The 27,661-nt window shown below is 43.0% G+C and overlaps 2 protein-coding genes across 2 annotated transcripts in view; both read left to right on the forward strand.

Annotated features, from left to right (window-relative positions):
- LOC138846270 (zinc finger protein 585A-like) overlaps positions 1–27,661 on the forward strand; it is a 216,848-nt gene that overhangs the window by 125,443 nt on the left and 63,744 nt on the right.
- On the forward strand, positions 1,601–27,532 carry LOC138846288 (leucine-rich repeat-containing protein 37A2-like; the record flags this gene model as incomplete). Its single annotated transcript, XM_070061682.1, is given in 9 exon segments — positions 1,601–1,698; positions 2,313–2,393; positions 10,907–10,978; positions 11,505–11,579; positions 19,408–19,526; positions 20,960–21,237; positions 21,482–21,824; positions 21,827–22,722; positions 23,027–27,532. Coding segments are annotated over 9 exon segments (2,166 nt in total), but the record flags the coding sequence as incomplete, so codon positions are not given.

Consider the following 27,661-nt stretch of genomic DNA (forward strand, 5'->3'; position numbering starts at 1 on the left):
AGGCCCTTCATTGTTTCTGCTGGAAAATCCTTTGTAGCCTAATTAGTTTATGCTAGTGTATGTATTCACTTCATTTTCAAAATGCCAATCAATTGTCTAAAGCTGAAAGAGAAAGCCAAACACTTTGCCTAGTACTGGAGACACATAAATGAGTAAGACAGGATCCCACCTTCCCAAGAGCTCACAATCTTGCAGGGGAAACAAATACACAAGCTCAAACCAATACCCAATAAGCACTATGTAGCTGACAGAGTGCTGCAGAGGGACCAGGGAATAATAAAACCACACTGCTTTTTAAAAATTCACTTTTCCTTCTTCTACCTACTCAACCATTCCTTCATTTAATAAACACCTGAGTCTATTTCCATGAGTCAGTTTTAAACATAGTGGGCAATGTAGATGAGCAAGGCCAAATCCATGCTTTCAAGAAGTTTATGCTCTGGGGAAATGGAAGGCACAAGTAACGATATCAAAAGAAATGGATATAGAGTCCAGACGAGGGAGAAGACTTTGGGCTGGGTCAGGGACGATGGAACCAGGGAGCAATGCCAGTTGAACAGGACTTCCAAGGGGGCAGTGGGCATCATCAGACGTCTTGGAGAGAATATCGTGGGAGAAAGGGAAAACATGGAAGCTTCTGAGGCACAGAGATGCAGGGAAAGCTGGAGGGTGAAGCCAGGTCTTCCAGGCCTTTGAATGCTGAGCAAGAGTCACCACGGGGAACCATGCTCTCACAGCAGTGCTCTAAAACAGACTTGAGCTTGCACCACAGTTACCTGGGGCTCTGAACCCTACCCCCACAGTAACTGCCTGAGTCGGTCTAGAACAGGGCTGAGAATCTGCCTCTTCTGTAAGCACCTAGTGATGTTGGCCTCGGAGAGTCACTTAGGGCAAGTCCCACTGGTGACTGCGCGTGGGACAGGTGAGAGAAGGAGATTCTAGAGATGGAGCCACCAACAGATGAGTTGCAGGTGAAAAGTGAGGGTCAAATTGTAATCAGTGGAAGTAAGAGTCCTCTACCACCAAGAGTGTTTTCAAGTGGGAATCCAGTGTCGTGCTGTTTTCTGACGGTTCTATCATGGCTTTCATGGACTATCAAGCAACAAGCAACAAATAAATTTCCTTTAGTATGACAGAAAGTGTAATTCTGAATCAGTTCAAAATAATGAATTAATTAGAGAACCAATTTCATTTCAAATGATTCAAAAGGGCATCTTTTTTTCTGGTATTGGATGAAGTTAGAAAACTAGGACTAAACCAGGAAAGATGTGAAAATGTGAGTATTCTTTGGAATATTAGACATTAAAAATGGAGATGACAGCTTTGCTCCTTGTTTCAAATGGATGAAGACTATGAAAGTTCATCTAATCAATTCTGCACTCAGGAAAGTTTACCACCACAATCTATCAAGATCTATAGTTGTGTATGTCATTGATGAAGGTTCTAACAGTGAGACTATTAGGAGAGGTTGTAAGAAGGGGTAGTATCTCCAGAGGGTCAAATACAAGTCCAAAGCTTTACAGTTTAGGTAAAAACTGCATATCCAACATTATCAAATGCAAATTTTATTATCCCCACTGACTATATAGGTAATAGCTAACCAAGGCAATGTTTTCCTTTTCCTAGAGATTTATCCTGCAATAAAATAGAGTTTATCGAAAGACGTGCATTTGAGTCACTCCCTTTTTTGCAGTCTATGTAAGTTACAATTTCATCACATTTGGAATTTTAATAAATCTTCACTGTTCACCTTGAAATAGGGTTAAGATTCTACTTTACATTTGTAGTAGAAGGTTGCTAAAATTCTGTAACAGGTCCTTTTCCTCTCTAGCAAAAATACTATCAGGTACAAAAGTCAGAGTGAATCCCACAGAGCAGGGCTTCTCAGCCAACATGATTTTGCATTCAGGTAACAGCTTGCAGCCCTGCACGTGCTGCTGACACTGCGTGAGCTAAGCCCAGCCTGCTGTTAAGCCACTTACTATGTACAGGACAAACCTCCACAAGAAAAGCATTATCGAGTCCAAAATGTCAATAGCATTCAAGTTGTGAAACTCTGTTCCAGAGAAGTAAAGATCACACAGTACAAGTATGTCATGTAATATGAAAATAATATGATGAAATTTAATGTAAATGTGCAAGTATAATTCAGAAACCAAATCTTCCAGTACCAGTAAATTCTTTAGTGTGTAGATAAAATGTGGAAGTATTGTTTCATCTATAAAAATTAGAATCACTCCTGAAAGAAGAGTATTCTGAAAATATTTCTTTTTTTCTTCTTCATTCTCTTTCACTCGTGTCTTTTTTTGTAGAAATCTTGGTTGCAATTTACTGACAGAACTGAGCTTTGGGACATTTCAGGCGTGGCATGGAATGCAGTTTTTGCACAATGTGTAAGTGCAATAGATGATGAATACATATTTAAAAACCATTTGTGTATAAAAATTGTATATAGTTATGCTTATCTGGGTATTAAGCCCTGTATATAAACTCTGCAAAGAAGGTCTTCATTTCCATTTTTTTTTCCAAAAATCTAACACAAAGTACTCTGGGAGAAAAAGGTTCTGGTGCTTTCTCAGGGTTACCTGCTTTTAAATCCTAATGCAAAAATAATTCCTGGGACCCAGCCAAAGGGCACATCTCTCCCCATCACCCACCCAGATCATAAGCTTTTTCCAAAATGTATTTAGCTCTCAATTTATAAATTATCTGTGGATACTAATAACTTTTGAAATAGGAAGAAGTGGCATATATGTTAAACTGTAGTGTTAAAAAAATAAGAAAATACACTGCTCTAGCCTAATCCCACATATTTTGTCCTGACTAAACTGCAACAGAAAGTGAGTTTTATTCACTTTCAACTCAACAATTCTGTGATGTTCAATGGCCCAAGGGAATTTTAGATTCAAGATACAGATTCTCCACTAAACCTGATGTTGAAAGACTATCCACCTGTTCTGTGGTTCAGAATCCCAGCCAAACACAATTCATTCTGGTTATGAGGGAAGGTTTTAGGATGTGTTGGGGATGGACCAACAGTGCCTGCAGATCTTGAGGAAGAACACTGAGAGTCTGTTTTTACTTCACCCACACACCGGGAGCTGGTTCCTGGAGCCCCAACACCAAGTGGTTTTGGTAGCATCAGTAAAAATGGCCTCAACATATATCATTCCATTAGATTCCCTCCTAAGGGGCCGAGTTCCAGTACAGTTTTCTGTAGACAACACAGGGAGAAAATCTGTGGAATCACAGTGGATGAAAAGTAATGAATTCATTTAAGAACATTCACTGAGTGCCAGGCCCACCGAGTGCCAGGTGCTGTATTAAGTGCTGGGAGTACAAACTGGAGCAGGACAGAAGCTTTGTCTCCAGAGACTTTCATGCCAGCAGGGGGAAGTTGGACATTGATGGGAAAATGAGTGACAGCCATGCTAGCATCTGTGCAGCAAGGCCAGAGAGATGAGCTGAAAAAGTAGGAGCAGAGCTAGGGATGGCGCACAGTGCACGAGGCACCAGTTCATTTATCTCAAGTTTCTGTGTCCATCTTAAGCCAAAGAAAAAAAGCATTTGCTTCATGGTGATGCAAAAACCAGAGCTAGCTGGTATTGGAAACTAATCCTCTTATCATGCGATCTGAACATATCTAACTCATGGTTGCTTCAAAAATTGGCACAATGGCTGTAATACACCAAGTGTGTGTTGGGAGCGGGTCTCCTTTATTTGGGGACATATTCTTTTATTAGACAAAGCTAATCTGCTTCAAGGAAACTTTTGCTATCCCCGTTGCCCCAGGAAGACACCAGTGATCTTATGACCAAAGATGAGGGTTTTTAAAGTGAAAACAATGCTGTTCACTGCATTACAGAGTCCAGAAAAGAGTGCCAGCTGAGCTGGATTCATCATGAACTGGAGCCTAAGCTTCAAGGCTTTACGCTTGCACGTGCCCCTTCCAAGGTCCTGGGAGGGGCTGGAGCAATTTTTATATTCATAATTCTGCATGTTTCATTATAAGGGATTCCCCAAATTAGGTTAGGCTCATGCTCAGCAAAATCTGCATTCACCCTTACTTTGCATGTACTACATGCAGCCCAGTAAACATTCTTCTGAATGAAGTCTCTGTGTAAAACAGCAGTGTGGTAGGTTCAATCTATTGTGAATATGAAATCTACCTCAAAGACATGCCAAGAGCTTACCAGTGACATAACATTCTTTGAATAGTAATACTCATCAAATCATTCAGTGAAATCAGAAATGAAATATATTATGGAAAATCAGCAGTAATTGATAATTCTAAACATTAAGTATACTTTATTTCTTCTGCTTCATTCATTTATGTCGCTCCCCCTCTTCGTGGAGGAACGACACAGGACCCTGCATTGTTCTTTCGTCTGCTCGGCCCTCCCCAGGTTTGCTGCTGGTTCTTCCCGGGTTGGCTACCGTCCCTTCCACCTCCGTGGAAGGGCGGTTCCCCCTGCCGCTTTCCCCACTTCTGCGGGGGAGCGGCACACCGCCGGCCGGCTCTCTCGGGGGCTGCACAGGTGTTCCCAGCCCACTCCCTAAATGCCTGTACTGGCCAGGGTTGGGTAAGGCAAAAGCCAGGAGCTGGCAACTCAGTCCACGTCTACCCAACATGGACAACTGGAAGCCAACCACTTGAGCTACCACTTGCCGCCTCCCAAGGTCCACACTGGCAGGAAGCTGGAATTAGGAGCAAAACTCAGACTCCTTTGCAGACACTCTAATACAGGATGCAGACAACCCAAACAGTGGTTTAACCACTAGACCAAATGGCCATCCACTTTTTTTCTACAATATATTCAAGTTATTTCCTTAGTGGTTGTCCTAGAATTATAATTAACATCTTAGTTTATAACATTTTTCTTCAGATTACTATCAAAATAACTTAAATAGTATACAGAAACTTTGCTTCTCTATAGCTCCATTCTCCCCCTACCTTTATACTATTTTTTTATTTAATAAATGTAAATTTACAAAGTGCAACTTTTGCATTGTTGTGGCTTTCCCCCCCTAACCTCCCTCCCACCCGCAGCCATCCCATCTCCCACTCCCTCTCCCATCCCACTCTTCATCACGTTTCATTTTCAATTATCTTTATATACAGAAGATCAACTTAGTATATACTAAGCAAAGATTTCAACAGACTGCACCCACACAACCACACAAGATATAGAGTACTGTTCGACTAGTAGTTTTATCGTTAACTCTCATAGTAAAACACATTAAGGACAGAGATCCTGCATGGGGAGCATGTGCACAGTGACTCCCATTGTTGATTTAACAATTGACACTCTTATTTATGACGTCAGTAATCACCTGAGGCTCTTGCCATGAGCTGTCAAGGCTATGGAAGCCTCTTGAGATCACCAACTCTGAACTTAGTCAAGGCCATATCACAGTGGAGGTTCCTTCCTCCCTTCAGAGAAAGAAAGGTGACTCCTTCTTTGATGGCCCATTCTTTCTGCTGGGATCTTGTTCACTGAGATCGTTCATTCAGGTTGTTTTTGCTACAGTGTCTTGGCTTTCCATGCCTGTGAGACTCTCATGGGCCTTTTAGCCAGATCCGAATGCCCCAAGGGTTGATTCCGAGGCTGGAGTGCTGTTTAGGACATTTGCTATTCTATGAGTCTGCTGTGTGTCCTGCTTCCCCTGCCGGATCATTCTCTCCCTTTTAATTCTATCCTTCATTCTTTGCAGACACTGGTCTTTTTTGTGAAATCTCTTCGACACTTACCTTTTTGATCAATTATGTACTTAAACTTATCACTTTAACAAGTGAGATGCCATTGGTACATGCCTCCTTGATAAGATTGATTTGGAATCCCCTGGCACATTTCTAGCTCTACCATTGGAGGTAAGCCCGAGTGAGCATGTGCCGACCTGTACATCTCCTCCCTCTCTTATTCCCACTCTTCTATTTAACAGAGATCATTTTTCTGTTAATTTTAAATGCCTAAGAATAATTGTGTATTAATTACAGAGTTCAACCATATCCTGCTATTCTTACCCATCAGGGTGACAAAAAGTTTGAGAAAGTGGAATTAAAACATATTAGATAATCCATGCATCTGATGAGTCTTCAAAAGTTTACAGAAATGTGTACTATGGAAAAACTATGCACTTCTTGGTTGACATTTCTTCCCTGCAGCACACTGAATGTGCCATCTCACTGCCTTGGGGCCTCTATTGTTTCTGATGATACATCAGCTATTAATCTTTTGACGATTCCTAGTATATGATGTTATTTTCTCTTGCTGCTTTCAAGATGTTCTGTGTTTGGCTTCTAATAGTTTGATTATGATACGCCTATATGTGAAACTCTTTCAGTTCATCCTACTTAAGAATTCCTTGAACTTCTTGCATGTATAGATCCATATGTTTTATTAGGTTTAGGAAGTTTGAGGCCACCATTTCTTCAAATATTCTTTCTCCTCTTTTCTCCTTCTGAAATTAGTAAGCTTGATGGTGTCCTACTCTCTAGGATTGCATCCATCTTTCTTCTTTCTTCCTTCTTTCTGTTCCTTCAACTCAACAATCTCAATTTATCATCAAATTCCTGATTCTTTCTTCTGCTTAGTCAGATCTGCCACTGACACTCACTAGTGAATTTTCCATATTAATTACTATGTTTTTCAACTCCTCAATTTCTATTTGGCTCCTTTTTATAATTTCTGTGTGTTTTTTTTTTAATTTAAAAAGCATACAAAGATGGTGATCTTCCACCCACAGTTTTACTCCCCAACTATCTCTATCATGTGGGGCTGGGGCAGGCTGAAACAGGAAATGGGGAACTCAGTCCAGGTCTCCTCTGTGGGTGAAATTACCTGCTTCCTCCAATACTCTGCATTAGCAGGAAGCTGAAGTTGCGAGTGGAATCAGAACTTGAACCCAGGCACTCTGCTATGGGATGCAGATGTCCCAAGCAGCGTCTTGACTGCTGCACCAATCAGCTGTCCCTCTTTTTAAAGTAATTTCCATATTTAATATGGTCCATTTGATGAGGCATAGTTTTCATTAGTTCTTTACTAAACAAAACTAAATGGTTTCCTTTATACTTTCTTAAACAAGGGTGTCCTCACTCATCACTTCCATTTTAACATCTGTTTGAAAGGTAGTGACTGACAGAGAGGTCTTCCATCTGCTGGTTCATTCCCTAAATGCCTGCAAAAGCCAGAGCTGGGCCAGACCAAAGCCAAAAGCTTGGAAAACCATCTGGGTCTCCCACATGGCTGGCAGGGGCTCCCACACTTGAGGCAAAGCTGCTGTCTCCCAGCACGTGAAGCAGCAGGAGGCTGAAGTCAGAAGCCAGGCAGGATGTGGACATCCCAAGTGACAGCTTAACCCTCTGCACCACAACACCCACCTCTGAACTTATTATCAGTAACTGAATCAAGTCTTTGTCTAGTGAGTCCAATGTCTGGGCTCCTCAGGGATAGTTTTTTACTGAAACTGGAATTTCCCCTGAGTATGAGCCATATTTTGTTTCCTTCTCGCTCTCATAAAAAAATGAACATTTTAAATAATATAGCAATTCCAAAAACTAGATTCCTGTCTCCAGTTTGGTGTTACTAATGCTTGTTGTAGCAGTTGCTGTTATCTAGCCACTTTTCTGAACCAATGCTATAAAGTTTGTATTACTTATGATGTGTGGCCATTGAAGTCTCCACTTGGTTAGCCTGGGGGTCAGGACTGAATAGAGAACTCCCTACAAGTCTGGAATCAACAATTCTCCCAGCTTTTGTCAAAGAGCTCCAAGTACACGTTGTACTGTGTCCTTTCTGTTCTTAGCCAGGCAGTCCAGGGCTGTCTTTTCTTTTACTTCCTGCATGCATAGAACCTCAGGATCAGCCAGTTATAAAGAAGTCAGGGCCTCTTCAGGTCTTTCCTGGCAAAGCTTATAGCCCTAGATATGTGTAAGGCCTTCCAAATTCACAGGAATACATTCCACCATCTTCCAGTGTCCTGAGGGTATATTGTGTGTTTCAAAGTTCTAATGAACATCTTATTCCTCAGCTTCCCATGTTAAGCTTTTTGAATAGACTATCTTTTGGTCCCAACTGCTATCCAGTATCGCACACAGCTTCCATGGTGAAGCACTTGCCTGTAGTTATTTCCCAAAAACAGCCTCTGAGAGAGGCTTCATTCTGCATGTTTATCTCCATTCATTTCCATTCTCTCTGTCTCTGTTCTGTCTCTCTCTCTCTTTCTCTCCCTCCCTCCCTCCTTCTGTCCCTCTATCCCTCTCCCTCTCTCTGATACTGGGCATACAGGCTATTTTTTTTTTTTATTTTGGAGAGCTTGGAGGTTTTTTTTTTTTTTTGCTCATTTTACACATACTTCTCTTTTCTCTCATTATAATTCCTGATTTGGTTCAAATGTAGACAAAATAAATTGGACAAAGTTCAAACATTATCCAACATTCACATGGTTACATATGACTTTGAGTATGCAAGTAATACATCTCATAATTTTAAAAAAATTGAGAAGCAACAAATTAAAAACAAAATTCACCCACAATCCAAAAACCTAAACCCAAATATTACTAAGACATCAGTCTATTCCTAAAGCAGATGTTTCTTTTTTAACCTTTATTTAATAAATATAAATTTCCAATGTACAACTTCTGGATTATAGTGGCTTTTTGCCCCCATAACTTCCTCCCACCCGCAACCATCCCATCTCCCATTCCCTTTCTCATCCCATTCTTCATCAAGATTCATTCTCAATTCTCTTTATATACAGAAGATCAACTTAGTATATACTAAGTAAAGATTTCAACAGTTTGCACCCACACAGAAACACAAAGTATAAAGTATTGTTTGAGTACTAGTTATACCATTAATTCACATAGTACCACACATTAAGGACAGAGATCCTACATGGGGAGTAAGTGCACAGTGACTCCTGTTGTTGATTTAACAATTGACACTCTTATTTATGTCAGTCATCACCCGAGGCTCTTGTCATAAGCTGCCAAGCCTATTTTTAAGGCTACCACTGAGCTTGCCAGGGAGGAACTGTCTAGGGCAAGTTAAATACATGAAACCCACACAAATCTCACTATTCTTAGAGAAAGTCAGCCAATTTTCTTGAGTAAATGCCCCACAGGTTGCTGCAAGCCTTTGGTTAAATTTCCAGAATTATCAAAAACTTGATTCTGACCACTTTTACCATTTTGTTGTTCCCTTTATGAAGGGATAAATTTTCAGATGTTCTCACTCCACTGTTTACATAGGTTTCCACTGATGTCACCTACAACATGCTTTTAAATCTCTAGTCTCAATGACTCTGAGCTAAATATCTAATCGTGGGATAAGATTAGGGAAAAGGAATAAAAAGAGAAACTAATTTTCATGAGCGCTATCCTGAGAAGGTTGATGAAATTTTCAAAGTACTTCTATATTTAGTCATCTCAAGCTTCAGATTAAAGTGACAAATATTTGGACCCTTTTCTGCACACATATTAGACACAGTCTGGGGGCAGGACTGAGCTCCAGCTCCAGCTTTGCTTCTTACAAGTGCAGTGACCTACAACAAGTTACACAGCCTCTGTGACTCAGCACAATATATATCACAATAGGCTACTGGGGTACAATACCTATCACAGAGGTTACTGGGAACATCCAGTGTTGAATGCTGAACACAGATGCTTGGCAGCCAAATCAATATCATCTGTAAGAGTTATTATTTTCACAGTCTGTAACAGTACAGTACGTTTTTGAGTAGAGTTAAACTAAAGGCAATTTTTTTTTTACCTGTTTTTGTTTTTGTTTGCTTGCTTTAAAAACTTTAAAAATCTATTACAGCATTTAGGAATGAAATTTCCCACAACATGAATTTATTCACTGTATTGGTAGGGAAACAAAATGTGAATTCTTTACTCAACAAATATTTATTAACCATGCAGTAAATTTCAGGCACTATGCCACACACAGGCATAACAAAGACAATAACAATATCCCTGTCCTCAAGGAGCTACAGGCCAGGAGACTGACAGGCCAACAGGTGATGACAAGCAACGTAACAAAGACTGATGTGACGTGATGTGACGTGATGTGATGTGACGTGATGATGTGATGTGATGTGATGTGATGTGATGTGATGTGATGATGTGTGATGCGAAATGAGAACACCAGTGGAAGAACGTGACAAGAGTATGGCTTTGACGTGGGTTCTTTTTCCATCAACTAAATGAATTAAGTCATGGCTTGTTTAAAATTTCCAAAGATGAAAGGCAAGCACCTTGAATTATGGAGAACACAGGATTAGTGTTTCCTACACAAAAAAGGGCTTCCCTATCAGTGTGGTCACTTCTATACGTCTTTCTTTTTTAAGACACAGACAGCTCCCACCCACTAGTTCACTTCCCAAATACCTGCAATGGCTCAGGCTAGGCTAGGCCAGGCCCAGGCTGAAGCTGGAAACCAGAAACCAGTCCACGTCTCCAAGTAGATAGCAGAGACTCAACCAATTGAGCCATCACCACTGCCTCCCAGGGTCTGCATTAGCAGGAAGTTGCAATGAGAAGCTGGAACTGGGAATCAAACCCAGGCATCTGATTTGAGACGTAGGTATCCCAATCTGGGTGTTAATTGCTAGGCAAAACACTGGCTCCACTTCTAAGGCTTTTCACCTAAAAAGTTCTTTTGCATATTTTGTGTTTATTATGCATTTTTTTGTATCTTTTCTCTTTCTCTTCTCCATTCATCCTCTAGGAGACATAGATAGTTCCCAAAGAACAAGTGCTTTTTGAATTCTAAGGGTGATTTGTAAGTACACAGAAAGTAATTTTAAGCCTAAAATGTCTACACAAAAAAGAATATAATTTCTCATACAGTCTTGTGCTTACTGAAATGGCCGATACCTTTAATTCCATTGCCTTTTTCAGAAATCTCAATCGTAATCCTCTGACAAATGTTGAAGATTCGTATCTTTTTAAACTGCCAGCATTAAAATATCTGTAAGTATGAAAATAATCTTTTTTTATTTTCATCAAACATTAAGTATTTGAGATTGAGGCTAAAAAGTCATGATTTTAAATTAGGTTACTGAAAAAAGTTATTGACTGAGGCAAGAACTGAGAAAGAATTTATCATGGGAAAGACAGCTGGCAGGGTGAGACAGTGTTACATGCAAATACATGTTAGGAATACCATCTATCCCAAGCAAAGAGGTATAGATGTAAATTTTTTAAAGAAAAAATAAGAATTAAAAGAGGTCAGTGTAGTATAAAATGAAAAATAAGACAATGGCAGAAAAAGGTGTAGGTTCTACTCTTCAATGCCAAGGTCATTAATCTGATGATGCAAATAGTAAAGTCATTTCAACCAGGGCTTTCTGGAACGGTCTCCATGACAAACTCTTGAGCTGTCTTGCTTTAGAGAGAAGCCAAAACTGATGTAACTACATCTTCCTGAAACAACCTTTTTAAAGACAGATCTTTTTATTGAGGTCCATACCATGAATGTTTGGGCTTTCTCCTTCAGAGACTTGGGAACAACACAAGTACCACTTACCACAGTTGAGAACATCCTCATGATGACTCTTCAATTGGAAAACCTGTAAGTTATCTTTTTCTTAGGTTTATTTCCATGTAAGTCTGTAGACGTGTTTTCTTAAGTCAGGCTTATGGAGGTATAATTTTTATGTATTTCAATTCACACTGTAAAGTTTGCTGAGTTTTGGCAAACACGTGGTTATGTAACCACCACCAAATTCCTGATGTAGAACATTTCTATCAACCCAAAAAGGTCCCTCATGGTCCTTTCCAATCAATCGTCTCCTCCCATCCCCAGACCCAGGCCCTGCAAACCACTCATCCTGTTTCTATTCTTGTAGTTTTTCCTTCCACAGTGTCTTATAAGCAAAATCATGTAGTAAGTGTAGCCTCTTGTGTCTGGATCCTTTACTCAGCATAATCCTTTAGAGATTAAACTACTATTCATGTTGCTGCCTCTACCTATTGCTAAGTAATATTCCAATTGTGTAGTTACACCAGTTTATCCATTTCATCAGCTTATAGAACTGTGTTTTCCAACTTTTTGCAATTATAAATAAAGCCACTAACAGCACTCACATGGAGGTCTGTGAGTGGATATGTGTCTTCATTTCTTTGGTGTAAAGATCTAGGGGTAGGACAGTTCATTACCTACTAAGTGTATATTTAACTGTTTAACACACAGCTAAACTGTTTGCCAAGTAGCTGCTGCAGTCTGCACTCTCACCAACAATGTTCGAGAGTGGCAGTTGCAACATGTGTTGTCCCAGTCCTCAGATTTCAACTTTTTTAACAAACATTTAGAAACTGGACATTGTGGCACAGCATTAAGATACCACTTGGGGGGCCAGCACCATGGCTTACTTGGCTAATCCTCCACCTGTGGCACCGGCATCCCATATGGGCACCAGGTTCTAGTCCCAGCTGCTGCTCTTCCAATCTAGCTCTCTGCTGTGGCCCGGGAAGGCAGTGGAGGATGGCCCAAGTGCTTGGACCCTGCACCTGCATCGGAGACCAGGAGGAAGCACCTGGCTCCTGGCTTCAGTTCGGCGCAGCTCCGGCGGTAGCGGCCATTTGGGGGGTGATTGGGAGGTGAACCAATGGAAGGAAGACCTTTCTCTATGTCTCTCCCTCTCACTGTCTAACTCTACATGTCAAATAAATAAATAAATAAATAAATAAATAAATAAGATACCACTTGGGATGCCTACATCCCGTATCAGAGTGCCAAGTTTGAGTCCCAGCTACTCTGCTTCCAGCTAATGTGCACCCTGGGAGGTAGCCGATGGTAACTCAAGTATTCTGGTCTCTGCCACCCATGTAGGAGACCCACACATTGAGACCTATGTCCTTGGCATAGTCCTGGCCCAACCCTGGCTGTTATCAGCATTTGGGGAAGTGAACCAGCAGATGGAAGGTCAATCAATCAAATTTTTTTAATGTAGCTCTTCTGCCAGTAGATAAATAGTGGAATCTCTATATGTTTTTTTAGTATTTAAAAATAGTTACTAGAGAGTCAATCAGTTCTCTCACCAAATGCCACCAAGACCAGCATTGGGCTGAAGCTGGAATTGACAGCTGGGAATTCAACCCAGATCTCCCATGTAGGTGGCAGGAACCCCAGTTACTCAACCAAAGAAAGGCAGAAGAACTATATTAGCAGGAAGCTGGAATCAGGAACCAGAGAGAAGAATCAAATGCAAGTGCTCAAATGCGGGACTCAGTCATCCTAACGCTGGCACCTTGGGTACACTCACTGCAGTTTAAACTTAGACTTCTCTAATAACTGACGATACTGTTGTGCAAATATCTTTACCAAGTGTCTATTCAAATCTGTTCCCATGTAGTAATTTGATGGTAATCTTAGGGAGTTTTAAGAGTGTTTTATATGCTCTGGGTATGAGTACTTTCTCTCAGATGTATGTTTAGTAAATATCTTCTCTCTGGTTGTGAGTTATCATTTCACTCTACTAAGTGTACCTTCTGAAGAGTAGAAGTTAATTTTTTTTAATGTTGATGAGCCTATAGCAACTTTTATCTTGTATGGTTTGTCCTTTTATTGTGCCTTTCCTGAAAAAAATCTTTCAAATAACCCATTGTCTAATCTAAAGTTACAGAGATTTTCTCCTGTTTTCTTGTAGAAACTGTAGAGTTACATTTAGGTCCATGATCCTTTCTAGTTAATTTTCATGCAGAGTTTGAAGTATCTCAAGTTTTGAAGTTTTAAAAAGGATTTCCTTAGAGCCCTATTCTGACATTTTACCATAAACTCACTGCAACTTCCATTGTGACCTCCCCCCTGCCAATTGGACAAGCTAAACAGAAACTATGATAAGGCTAGTTGAGCGGACTCCACAAGATAAGAATGGGGAAAGGCCTCTCACAGCATACCCTGCCCTAATCACTTCTGTCAGATCACCTCCTTGACTAACTTTCCCACATCATCAAGTCCACTGGTTTCTGCTCTAGCCTCCTCTTCCTCAACCTTGGGCAGCATCTGCCACAGTGGATCCTCCCAGGTCAGTGAGAGGCCTTCCTCTCCAAAGAGTCAAAGCTCTCATCATCAACAAGCTTTCTCAGTTAGCCAAGGCTGTGGTGTTCTAGCTGCTTTTTTCATACTTGACCATCAGTGGACAGGAAAAGTGCTAGCATTTTCTGGAGCCATGTGCAACCAAGGCTATAAAAACCTGAAAGCAATTGTTACACTGGAGTTCATTATTGGAAGTCCTCAGGAGTTTAGACAAAGCAGGCCAGCTCACTTGTGTCGTGACTCATAAGCGATGGTCCTTAATGCATTCTTAAAGACTTACTTATTTATTCGAAAGGCAGAAATACATGTAGGGTTTTTTTTTTTTTTGCCAGAGTGTTTTGGCTTTCCATGCCTGTAATACTCTCATGGGCTTTTCAGCTAGATCCGTGTGCCTTAAGGGCTGATTCTGAGGCCAGAGTGCTGTTTAGGACATCTGCCATTCTATGGGTCTGCTGTGTATCTCACTTCCCATGCTGGATCATTCTCTCCCTTTTTTATTCTATCAGCTAGTATTTGCAGACACTAGTCTTGTTTATGTGCTCCCTTTGGCTCTTAGTCCTATCATTATGATCAATTTGAACAGAAATTGATCACCGGAACTAGTGAGATGGCATTGGTACATGCCACCTTGATGGGATTGAATTGGAATCCCCTGGTATGTTTCTATGTGGGTGCAAACTGTTGAAATCTTTACTTAATATATGCTAAACTGATCTTCTGTATATAAAGAGAATTGAAAATGAATCTTGATGTGAATGGAAGGGGGGAGGGAGAGGGAAAGGGGAGGGTTGCGGGTGGGAGGGAAGTTATGGGGGGGGAGCCATTGTAATCCATAAGCTGTACTTTGGAAATTTATATTCATTAAATAAAAGTTAAAAAAAGAAGAAAAAAGAAATGCAGAAATACAGAGAGAGAGAAAGATCTTCCATCTGCTGGTTCCTAGCTCAAAAGACCACAACAGCCAGGGCTTGGCCAGGCCAAAGTCAGGAGTCGGAGCTTATTCTGAATCATGTGGGAGCAGGAGCCCAAGCACTTGGACCATCCTCTGCTGCTTTCCCAAGTGCATTAGCAGGGAGCTGGACCAGAAGCGGAGCAGCTGGGACTTGAACCAGTGCCTATAAGGGATGCTGACACTGCAGGTGAAGGCTTAACCTGCTACAGCACAGCGCTGGCCCCTTTATTGCATATTAATGTGCAATGGTCTTTAATACTTAAATATTATCTAGTAAGAATAAGTTATACCTCAGGTCATTAGCAATTTCAAAAGATTTTCCAATATTTTTTAAAATTTTATTTATTTATTTGACAGATAAGAGTTATAGACAGTGAGAGAGAGACACAGAGAAAAAAGCCTTCCGATGGTTCACTCCCCAAATGGTCACAATGGCTGGAGCTGCACTGATCGAAGCCAGGAGCCAGGTGCTTCTTTCCAGTCTCCCATGCGGGTGCAGGGCCCAAGGACTTGGGCCATCTTCCACTGCTTTCCCAGGCCATAGCAGAGAGCTGGATCAAAAGCAGAGCAGCTGGCACTAGAACCAGCGCCCATATGAGATGCCGGTGCTGCAGGTGAAGGATTAACCTACTGCACCATGGTGCCGGCCCCAGATTTGCCAATATTTTTGAAAATAATGATTTGGGGCCCAGCGCTGTGGTATAGTGGGCTGTCTCCACCTGCGGTGCCAGCATCCCATATGGGCACCAGATCCAGTCCTGGCTTCTCCTTTTCTGATCCATCTCTCTGCTATGGCCTGGGAAAGCAGTAGATGACCTAAGTGCTTGAGCTTCTGCACCTGCATGGGAGACCCGGAAGAAGCTCCTGGCTCCTGGCTTCAGATTGGCCCAGCTCTGGCCATTGAGGCCATTTGGGACGTGAACCAGCTTAAGATGGAAGATCTTTGTCTCTGTCTCTCCCTTTCTGTGTTTGTAACTCTACCTCTCAAATAAATAAAAATCTAAAAAATAAATATTTTATCACTGACATCATCCCTAGTGCATCCATTTTAGTAAGCAGCAAAACTACAACATTCTCTATGCAAGATGCAGTGTTCCTGCCAGAAATGGTCCCTAGTGGGGCTGGTGTTGTGGCACAAGGTGAAGTTGTCTGTGATGCTGGCATCCCATATGGGAGTGCCAGTTCAAGTCCCAGCTGCTCCACTTCCCATCCAGCTCCTTGCTAATGAACCTGGGAAAGCAGCACAGGATGACCAAAGTGCTTGACCCCCTGCCACCCAGGAGAGACCTGAATATAGTTCCTGGCTCCTGGATCCTGGCTCCTGACTTCAACCCAGCCCAACCCCAGCTGCGGTGGCCATTTGGGGCATGAACCAGTGGCTGGAAGATTTATTCACGTTCATTCTTTCTCTCTCTCTCCCTCCCTCTCCCTCTCCCTCCACTCATTCTCTCTCTCTCCTGCACCCAACCATCACTCTGCCTTTCAAATAAATAAAACTTTTTAAAAAAAATCTTAGCCACTCAAAAAAATAAATGTTCCCTGGTGATTATATTCAGTATTGGTCTTAGAAGGATAAATTGAGGTGCATGCTGTAAAACAACTGATTTGAATGCCTCAAAAATCCCAATGCCATGAAACACTGCAAAAAAGGAACAGTTCTAAACTGAAGAAAATTAAAGAGCCATGAAAATAAAATGCAATGCCTGATTTAAAAGTAGCCAAGACATGTTTGGGACAACTGAGAGCACCTGCATGTGGACCACAATAGACGGTGATGTTAATGTTAAAGCTGACTGGGTGATAATAGTGTTGTGGATATGCAGGAGAATGCCTTTGTTCTTAGGAGACGCAGACTTCAGGTTTAGCAAGAAAAGGTCATCATATCTACAGCTCATTCTCAAATGGTTTGTCCAAGAAGTGCATAGAGACACACACGTGGAAAGTGAATGTGGCAAAATGTTAGCAACAGTTGAATCTAAGTGAGAGAACATGTAAACTCATGACACCAATCTTTCGGATATTTTTGTAGGCTTGAAAATTTTCAAAATACGAAGTTAGGGGTAGAAAGGACTTAACGAAAATTTCCTGTTAGAATTGAAGTCTAGTAAAACACTAGCTTAGCATTCTGAGTGCATTCTTTCTTTTTTTTTGTTTTGTTTTGTTTTTAACTTTTATTTAATGAATATAAATTTCCAAAGTACGATTTATGGATTACAATGGCTTCCCCCCCATACCGTCCCTCCCACCCACAACCCTCCCCTTTCCCACTCCCTCTCCCCTTCCATTCACATCAAGATTCATTTTCGAATATCTTAATATACAGAAGATCAGCTTAGTATACATTAAGTAAGGATTTCAGCAGTTTGCTCCCACACAGAAACATAAAGTGAAAAATAATAGATGATTTTTTTAAATGATGATGAAATCAGATCAGACCTATTGTCATGTTTAATCCCAGTGAGAGTCAAGTTGGGAGTTGATAATTTCTTTTTTTTTTCCTTTCTATATGAAGCTTTCCCTGGACCCAAAGAAGTAACATTAGTCATCTGTAACAACTCAACCATTGGTTATTCTATTGGTTAGAAAGAGCCTGGCCCACTACGTGTAACCTACCATAGTTTATCTATTCACCTATTTGTGAACACTTAGGTTGTTCCAATTTGGGGGTATTAGAAATGAAGCTGTTTGCACTTACCCCCCCCCCCCGTAGGAACTCTGTCCTTAATGAGCTGTACTATGAGAATTAACTGCAAAACTTGTTCTCAAACAGTACTTTTTATGTTGTGGGGTGGGGGGTTGGTGCAAAGTGTTGAAATCTTTACTTAGTATAGAGTTGCTCTTTTGTATATAAAGTCAATCAAAAGTGAATCTTAATGAAGAATGGGATGGGAGAGGGAGTAGGAGGTAGGACGGGAGTGGGGGTGGGAGGGCAGGTATGGAGGAAAAAACACTATATTCCTAAAGTTGTACCTATGAAATTGGCATTCATTACATAAAAGCTTTAAAAAATAAAACAAATAAAAATTAAACTGTTTACGATGGCAGGCATTTGGTGCAGCCGTTAAGCCACTACCTGGGATACTCCAATCCCACATCAGAATGCCTGGATCCAAGTCCCGGCTCTGCTCCACCCTAGCTTCCTGCTAACATGTACCCTGGAAGGCAGTGGGTGATGCCCCAAGGACTTGAGTTCTTGCTCCTCACATGGAAAACCAAACTAGTTTCTGAGCTCCTGGCTTTGGCCTGGCCCAGCCCTGCATGTCGCAGACATTTGGGGAGTAAACTACCTAATGAAAACATGTGGTCGGCACCGTGGCTCAATAGGCTAATCTTCCGCCTTGCGGCGCTGGCACACTGGGTTCTAGTCCCGGTCAGGGCGCCGGATTCTGTCCCGGTTGCCCCTCTTCCAGGCCAGCTCTCTGGTATGGCCCGGGAGTGCAGTGGAGGATGGCCCAAGTCCTTGGGCCCTGCACCCGCATGGGAGACCAGGAAAAGCACCTGGCTTCTGGCTTTGGATCAGCGCGATGCGCCGGCCACGGCGGCCATTGGAGGGTGAACCAATGGCAAAAGGAAGACCTTTCTCTCTGTTTCTGTCTCTCACTGTCCACTCTGCCTGTCAAAAAGAAAAAAAAAAAGAAAAGATGTGTTTGTGTGTGTTTCTCTCTCTTCCTTCCACAGAAACTTTCGAAATGATACATTTGAAAAAAAAATATAATGAAAATAGACTGACAGTTTCTTAAAAACACACACCTACCATAAGTTGCAGTCTTTCCATTTCTGGGTATTTAGGGAAGCACCACCTGACACATCCCAGGGCACTTCCTGGCAGGAAACAGGGATCAGAAATGGAGCCAGGCATTCCAGAAGTGGATGTGCTTGTCCCAAGCAGCATCTTCATGGCTGGGCTAAACACCTGCCTGGTCAAATTACTTTCACTCACCCATCAGTGAGCGAGTGTTCCTTTTTCTCCACATCTTTTCCAACAATTACTGCAGTCAGTCATTTTTCTGGGACCAGAGTAGTTTCTAATAGTGAACACTTCCAACAGGGATGGAGAAGAGTACTCCAGAGGTTGGGGGAAGTCCTCCTGTGCACTCCCAACCCACAATGAGACTTGTGAACTGGAAGGAGACACCCCTGAGTCAAACGACAGATCCATGGTGCCCAATGCTCACCCTGTTGACTTTATTTTGGATACACCACACCCACTTCCATGCCTATGCCTCCTTGGGCCACCTCTCCCTCCTTCCTTTATTCTCATATTCAAGACCAACAATTGGCCACCAGGCTCCTACCCAAATGTCCTGGCCACATACCTCAAGAACTCCTTTGCTGGCACCTTGGCTCACCTGTTTGACCCACCCAAGGAACCCCTTTACAGGTAACTTAATTCTCTGTCTCTATTCATAGGATCTTACCCAGCCATATGGCCTGCTGCCTCTGCCAATTTAAACATACTATCGAGGTTGTCTGCAACACCGTCAAGCTTCACTGTGACAATGAATGCCTGCCAAATACGACACATTGCCGTGAGTCGGAACTTCCTGAGGATCTTTTTTTAATTTTTATTTGTTTTAAATTTCTTATTTTAAAATTTTAGGGTCAAGTTTAAAGTAACAATGTAATTAATTGCTGAATTTTTATTCATTCATTCAGATTTAAACTCCCTAAATTGCTACACTGCTCCCTTGCTGAAAGTCAGGTTCGCAATCACCGCTATGTAATTTAATAACATAGTTACCGCTATGTAATTTACATATGCACAAAGGATCATGGAAAAGAGGTGGAAGGGGAAGGAAGCAATGTTGGGAACCACACACGTGGTGTTCTGTGCTCTTGGGTGCTTTGCTTTTCAATGATAACTCATTTGCACACAGTCTATAAACTGGTTTTCTATGTGTTGGGCCTCAAGGGCCCTCTGTCTTATAGAACAGGTCTACACTGCTCACCGCGGTTGTTTGTTTTTGCACTTGTATAAAAGAGTACAAGTGATGCTGTTTTATTTGGAGCCGGGGAGTTTCTGGTTCCATAACCAGAAATGGCTGCCTGACTCCTCTGATGGAGTCGGAAGGCTCCTCCATGCACTTGTAGACTGTCCAACTCTGAACCTGCTCTGAGTCTCACGCTTTTCTATCCACAGAACACTCGGGTACTTTTAAGTATCCTTCTGTAGATGAGGGTTATTACCACTGATGTCGTGACTTCCAAAATGTGACCGCTTTCTTCCTTAGACAGCTTGAATTCGGATCTCAGTCAGGGATCTGAGGCATTAGCACAGTGATAACTGTATACCCATCTACACAGTGTTGCTCACCTTCCAGACCAGTTATATTATTCTACCAATTATATTATTCCCTTCATCTCAAGAGGTGAGAAGGACAAGCATTGTTAATCTCCCTTTACAAGGGTGGGAAAGAACACATTGAGGTGAGGAGCAAGGCCCCTTGGCTTGACCACCTCTGCCCTCACTCCCCTTACATGCCTATATTTTGCCATGGACACCTGTGATGGCAGCAAGAACATAGGGCCACAGGGAGGGAGGAAGGGAGGGAGGAAGCCTTGGGCTCCCTCAGCATGAGGCAGGACTGTGGAATGATGTGGCTGAGAAGCAGGGGCAGAGCCACAGAAGGGGCAGCTGGGTGGGGCCATTTGTCCTCCAGCCTTATTCTAAGCCTGGAGTGGTTGGTCATTGGAAACCAATGAAATAATACTGATCATAGTTACTGCTTTTTAACACTGCGAACTCTTCTGAATGCCACTCTCAAAAATATCTTTTTCTCCTTTGTTGTTGCCATTTCATAGGTTTGAGTGTGGTTTTACTTTTCTCTCTAAAGTCTCAATGGTACCCCAAATATTGGATTTGACTCCTAATTTAATTGATGAGAGTGTAGGGCTGTGGACTGACATAAAGCTGTCCCATCAGTCTTCCGTACCAAAAAGCAGTCTCTTCTTTTTTTGACAGTTGAAGAAGCATCTATAGGGAACCCAAAGGGGGAATTCATGAAGATATTGCAAGCCCGGAAGAACAACACCAGCAAGCAGCTGACTATTGAGCCAGAGAACTCAGTATCAGAGAGAAACAGTGTGGACTTCCCAGGCCGCATGAGTGAACAGCGGGACCTCAACGATGAAAGTGATGTTATTAGTGCACTGAATTATATATTGCCTTATTTCTCAGAGGAAAATCTACAAAATGTAGAATCAACATTATTACCATTCATTACACTGCTTTTTTCAAATGTGCAAGATAGAGATAAGTCCCTGAGCTACGTGAAAACCCACATAAGAAGGCCCTCTCATCCTTACAGAAATAAGTTGAGAAAGCTCTATTTTCTGGAGAATTTGTTACATGAAGTAATTCAAGAAAAAAATCGATAAGGTTAAGAAGGAAGAAAAGGCCATGCTTATGCAGCCTATCCTGTTAGGTCATCAATTTAACCCTCAAATCCTCCAAAAGAAATCAGAAACTGCCCCGTCACAGGAGAACAGCCTGGCAACCATGCCAAGTGTGGGGTACAGGCTGCAGAGAGTGAAAAAAGTCATCAAGGGGCCAAAGGGCTTACGGGAAAGGCACCTCCAGGAGATGAGGAAGAGCCTCGGGAGGAGACGGGGCACCTGGCCCTTTGCGGAGAGCATTGGGGGAAGAAGGCTTGGGAGAGCAGGCTCCAGGGAGCTGAAGGAGCTTCAAGTGGCTCAGAGGCCCAGGCAGGTGGCCGGAAACTCCTTGCACACGGAGCCCTTGCTCACAAAGGAACGTGAGGCTGCAGCCCCCTCTTTCCTGAAGAAACACATCCTGGGCAGGCCTTCTACCTCCCCTGCAAAATCTCTGAGATCAACAACAAAGGAAAAGACTTAACCTACACCATTTTTGTCTTAGAAGATGCCAATGCTAGAGCTAAAAATAAGGCGGCAGGGAAACCAATCTCGCATTCCAGACAAAATTACCGCTTTCACAAAACTCGCTCTCACCTGGTCCTCCGAACCCCCAAGGCCAAACTGAGTCGGAAGTTCAGAAGGAAAAATTCCCTCAACAGGCAGATGGCTGGGAAGAGGCCTCCGTTCCCTGCACTGCGGAGTCTCATAAACTCCCCCTCCGGAGAGGCTTTCTCATCCCCTGGAGGCCTGCATTCTCAGGGGAGTCCTCCTCTGAGAGAACCTTCTATAGAAGACACTAGGGAGGAAAACCATTCCAGAGGGCGTGTTTTTGAAGAAAACATTTTGCCAGAAAACACCACTGCACATGAAGAAACGCTCCCTGGTGACAAAATGCACACAGATCCTTCAGCTACAGATTCTGCTGGGACCGAGTTCAACCTAATGCCGACTGTGGACCAAACCAAGGAAACACAGTGGGAATACCCCAGCGAGGGCACTGAAGCCCCCACCATGCCCGTAGGCTTCACCTACCCTGTGATGCTGTCCCAGGGAGAACAGTTTGAAATTCAGCTGAATCAGCAGCTACAGTCCCTCATCCCCAACACGGACATGAAAAAGCTCATTTCTCACGTCATCCGCACTCTGAAAATGGACTGCTCTGAGGCCCAGGTGCAACTGCCCTGTGCCAAGCTCATCTCCAGAACAGGCATCCTGATGAAGCTCCTCAGTGAGCAGCAGGAAGAAAAGATAGCCAAGGAAGAATGGGACACAGAGCAGTGGAGGACTGAGACCTATATCAATGAGAGTACAGAAGCCCCGAGTGGACAGAAAGAGCAGGAGTCGAGTAAGGTGAGGACAGGAGATCTGCACTTTCCCATCACTTAGGAGACCCCAAGCGGGAAGACCAGGGGCTCCCAGTCCAGATCTTGTCTCGGTAATGTAACTTTTGCCAAGACGGTGACACTTTGTTAGGAGGCAGACCTAACACACTGTAGAGAAAATGAGTAATACCAAGATTATATATAATACAGCAGATTTTGTATGGTCTTTTAAGATCTTTTACGCCACTCACCTGAAGAACGGGGTTCTGAATATTTAGCATCCATATTTTCCAGCTCTTTATTCTGTCTTTTTAAACTGTGCTCTTTCTTAGCTCGCAAAAGGAGCTCAAGAACACGGCTATCACAACAAGCTCATCGTGGCAATATCTGTGACGGCAGTGGTCACAATGCTGGTTATCATCTTCTGTCTCATTGAGGTAGGGACGACTCATTCAGGTTGCCAGAGTGCATCCTTCCTTTGTAATAGATTCGGAATCCACAGACTGTACATCAATGCCACTTTCCACGTACCATGAGCTGACCTTCCTCTTTAGTCACCAAGACCGAGATGCGCTTTACTCTTTCCCTTGAAAAGCACATTCCACAGATTTTTAAAGGAACCCCACTCGTGGGAAATCTCTGTGCAACTGGAACCGAGATAACAAGGGACTGGACATTTGGAGAGGTTAAGTGTAAGAAGGCCAGAGTAAAGTGGCAGAAGTTCTCCAAAATTGTGTCAGGGATTTGATGTACTCTCTTCTACCACTGATTTCTTTCCTCATTGCTGAAACAATGAGATTATATGCTCTCCACCCTCGAGGAACTGTCTCTGCCCTTGGGAGAAAGGATGCAGCCAAAAGACAAAAGTATTGTCTTACAGAGTCATTAGATCTACGTAGCATCCCACTGCTCCAATGTCTAAGACTTTGTCTAAATGAGTTCAGCTGATGCACTGCAGCTGATTCCTGCATCAAGCTGCTCTAAGATGTGTTCCCTCCCTGGAGCTTGCCTGCACCCTCCCACACAGCCCAGTGTTTTCACAGTCCCACCACACAAGGCTCCCACAGCCACAAGCACCCAGCCCCCTGTCAATTCTCCCAGAGTCTGGCATCTCCTCTAGGTTGGTTTCTGGGTTCACGGTCACTAGCTGGAGCAGCTGTTACGTATCTCCAAAATGGTGCCTGCCCTCTCTTGGCTAGTTACAGCATGCCAGTGCCTGAGGTCGGGCAGAGAGAAACGTGAACTCCCCCACTTTTTTTTGCTCTAGGTTGGCAGGTACATCATCCCCCACAGAGCTCCAAGCCAGACCCATGCCAGGCTTTTCCCACAGCTTTATTGCCAGTGGCTTGAGCTGTTGCAGTATGGTCTTGCCTCATTCCAAAGCTGGTGCTGAGGCTCTCAGCTGCTGGGGTCTCAAACTGTGCAAGTCCACACCCTCCACATAGGTCCACAGCGTCCATCCAATTTGCATGGAGTTTCCTCTACCATTTTCTCCCTAAACCTTCCCTGAGATTGCACTCCTTCCACTTTTTTTTAACTATCCACCCCTAGACTAGAGCAGCAAGCTGCCTCCCTATGCCACCATCTTGAAAAATCCCTGAGATGTGATGATTTTAAATAGCCCTTGTGTGAACTGTTGAAGAACAGTGAATTTTTTTCTTCATACTAGTTGTTGAACATTTTACTTAGTGTAGGGTTAATCTTATGAGTATAATGTTAACTGAAAATAGATCTTCATAAAAAATAAGAATGGAAATAGGAGAGGGGGGAAGAATAAGGGATGGGAGTGTGGGCAGGAGGGAGGGTAAGGTGGAAAGTATCACTATGTTCCTGAATCTGTATACATGAAATCTGTCTATCTTCAATGAAAGTTTTTTAAAAGACATGTCTAGCCACAAGAAGTAAGTGATCACAGCATAGAGATGAGAAAGAGACCAGCATGGGCAGTGCCCACCCTAACACTACACAGTTTCAGTGTAGGGCAGCTCCTGCTTCATAAATTTAGTAGTTTTTATCATCTATTTTTTCCTAAAAGATGGCAGCTGGTCAGAGTTTGTAAAAAGTTTTCTTGGGGTTTGAGTTAAGTTGCCTTGAATTTGTAGATTAATTTGAGAACTGACATCTTTATGATACCCTAGAAACATGACATTTTATGGACTTCAGAAGAGCATCCTAATCACATAAATCTTACACAACTTTCGTTGAGTTTATTCCAAGATAGTTTATTCCTTTCTATTGCTATTAAAGAAGGGCTCTGTACTCCATTTTCCCTCTAGTCACTGGTGGTGCACAACAAACAGGAGATTCACTGTACTACTCTCCTGACTCAGCACCTAGTCACCTCCCCGGACCCACACGTTACGTCCAACAAAATGTCAGCTGATTATCTTGGGCTTTTTTTTTAGGTTGTCCACCATCTCCTATGCAAATGATGACAGTTTTGTCTCTTCCTTTGCAGTAATTATACCCCATTTATTTTTCTTATTGCACTAATTTCAGCCTTTTCAACAATGATGACTAGTAGCAGTCTAATAAGTATCCTACTCCTGTTCTTGCCTTTAAAACACCATTGTTTAGGTTTCTGGTCCATACTTTCAGCAGGTTAAGGGTGTTTCCTACTACTCCACTTTTTTTTCTTCCAGATTTTTTAAATTTTGTTTAAGGACTACAACTTCCATGTTCCCAAATTAGTATAGATTAAATGCATGACGCTGCACTCCCATTCCACTTTTAAGAGGACTCACTGATGACTGGCTGTCAATAGAATGTATTAAGTCCCAGAGGCATTCAAGACCAAGGACTGTGGAAGAGTGAGAACTATTAACAAGACAGAATTCCTGTCCTCAAAAAAGTTATCTTATTGGGCAGGCAAGGCTTTTAGAGAAAGAAAGGGAAGGTAAATGATTTGGAGATAGAATCATTATGGTGAATAATGATTGCTTTTCCTTACAAAAAAGATTTACTCTCATAGAGGAAGAGGAAGAGAAGACATAGAAAAATCTTCAACGTAAGTATCAGTCTGACAATTGTTAGAAAAATCTTCAACGTAAGTATCAGTCTGACAATTGTTACATTAGAATTTTAGAAGTAGAGGAGTACTGAGAACTCATCTATTTAAACCTGCTCATTTTAGAATGAGGACATTGCCAGAGGCAGAAGACTATCCATCTGAGTGTTTTGCCTGATTCCAGCAAATCTGGTCCCCAGCCATGGCTGGGGAGACGGCACCAGCACGGACACATGTGCTGTCAGTGGTCCTTCCGAGACACAGCAGCTAGGGAGGGGCTTTGGTTGTGCTGTTCCTGCTGCTGGTGGCATCTGGCCAGTTCAGAGGCCTTTCCAGAGGCTCGGAGAAGGGCTATGGAAAGACACATGACACTGGGGGAAGGGGGACAGTCGCCCTCAAGGCTGCTGGAGAGTAAAATGTATGAGGTGGCTGGAAAACTTACTGGTTTCCAGACCCCCACTGCCTATGCCTTTTATTCACACCTTCTCAGACCGTTTGTCTCTCCCTGTTATGGTAAGGATACAAGGAGAAAGGGACAATACTGGTCCCATAGTCACACTGCCAGTGAGTATTACAGAGAGGAAGGTTCCTCCCCAGCCAGGGACTTCTCCCTTGGTCATAGTGAGCTTGGGCTGTGTGCTACAATTTCTATTGCAAATCAATACCCACACGCTCTGTAGACACAAGCAGTTGCTGAAACAATGCACTCTTTTTCTGTTTTAATCATATTCAAAAAGGGTACCTTGTATTTCCACGCTGGTTTTGCCCTTTAAACTGGTTTCACAACTCAATCTTCCATCAGTGACAGACACCCTGCAGTGAGAAAAATCTTTGAGCTGGGTAACGTTGCTATTGGACTCGGGCATTGCTTCATAGGATTCAATTTATAGGGGACTAGAGCAGCTATGGAAACACAAGCATTTTCTCCCTACACCCCAGTGAATGATGCTTGTGAGGCTAAATCCTAAAGGGGCAGGTGTCAAATGCCTCTGGAGAGAGAAAATACTTCTGCCCCATGTGGTGGTGCAGTGTGTCCCACTGCGCAAGCACACTTGGCTGAGAAAGGCACTGGGACTGACAACAGACAAAAGTCTCCCCAGAGACACTGCAGGTCTGTAGGGACAGAGGGCTCCTGGAAGCCCAGCGCCCTGGGTACTGCATCTGAGACCCCAGGCTTGTAGTGAGCACTCACTGCAGTGATGGCTGAGGTGCATGTGTCGTCCCAGGAAGACCGGAGATGCACACTGTGAGAAGTGAACAATGGCACTCGTCTCTAATGGTCTTGTGTGTGTTTTTCCCCAAGGAGCTTTCACCAATCAGTGCCTAGAAAGTGTTCGGAAGATGAGACTCAGGTAAATGGGAGGAGGCTGCAGTGTGTGGCTGGAGACAGGGAAAATGCTCAATTCACATGTCTTTTTGTCTTTCCTAGGGCTTCTTCCGGCTGAGGTGGCCACTCTGGCTGAGGCGTCTGCTCAGCCCTTTCGGTGGCACACGCAAGAAAGCCAAGGACTTGCCCCCAGACAAGGAGCCTTCCGTAAAGGAAGAGTTTCCTGACAAGGACGCAGGGTCCTTGACAGGGCCACTTCACCGTACTGAGTTTGGGGAGGCGGGGAGAGTGGCAGGAGTGGAAGCCTTGCTCTGCTCTCTTCCCACAGGGAGCTCAGCGAGGCCCCCGCCAAGAAAACGCCCCCTCCAGAGTCCTCGGCAGAAGGTGAAGAGAGCGAAGCCCCCGAGGAAAACACGGAGTGACCGTCCCGCCTCTGTCACCTGCAAGTCCTGTTTTCTGATATTGGCATCTCAGCAGTGCTTATAAAATACTTAATTGCTTACATTCATGGGTGTGATATTCATAAGCAATTCTAGCCAGGTGGCGAGAAATTAAAATGTTGTCAAATATTTATTGTATGCAGTAACAGGGGCCACAGGCAAGAAAAGCAGGACTGCTTCTAGAAGCCTCCGA

The sequence above is a fragment of the Oryctolagus cuniculus genome, chromosome 17 (assembly GCF_964237555.1).
Source record: "Oryctolagus cuniculus chromosome 17, mOryCun1.1, whole genome shotgun sequence".
NCBI lineage: Eukaryota > Metazoa > Chordata > Mammalia > Lagomorpha > Leporidae > Oryctolagus > Oryctolagus cuniculus.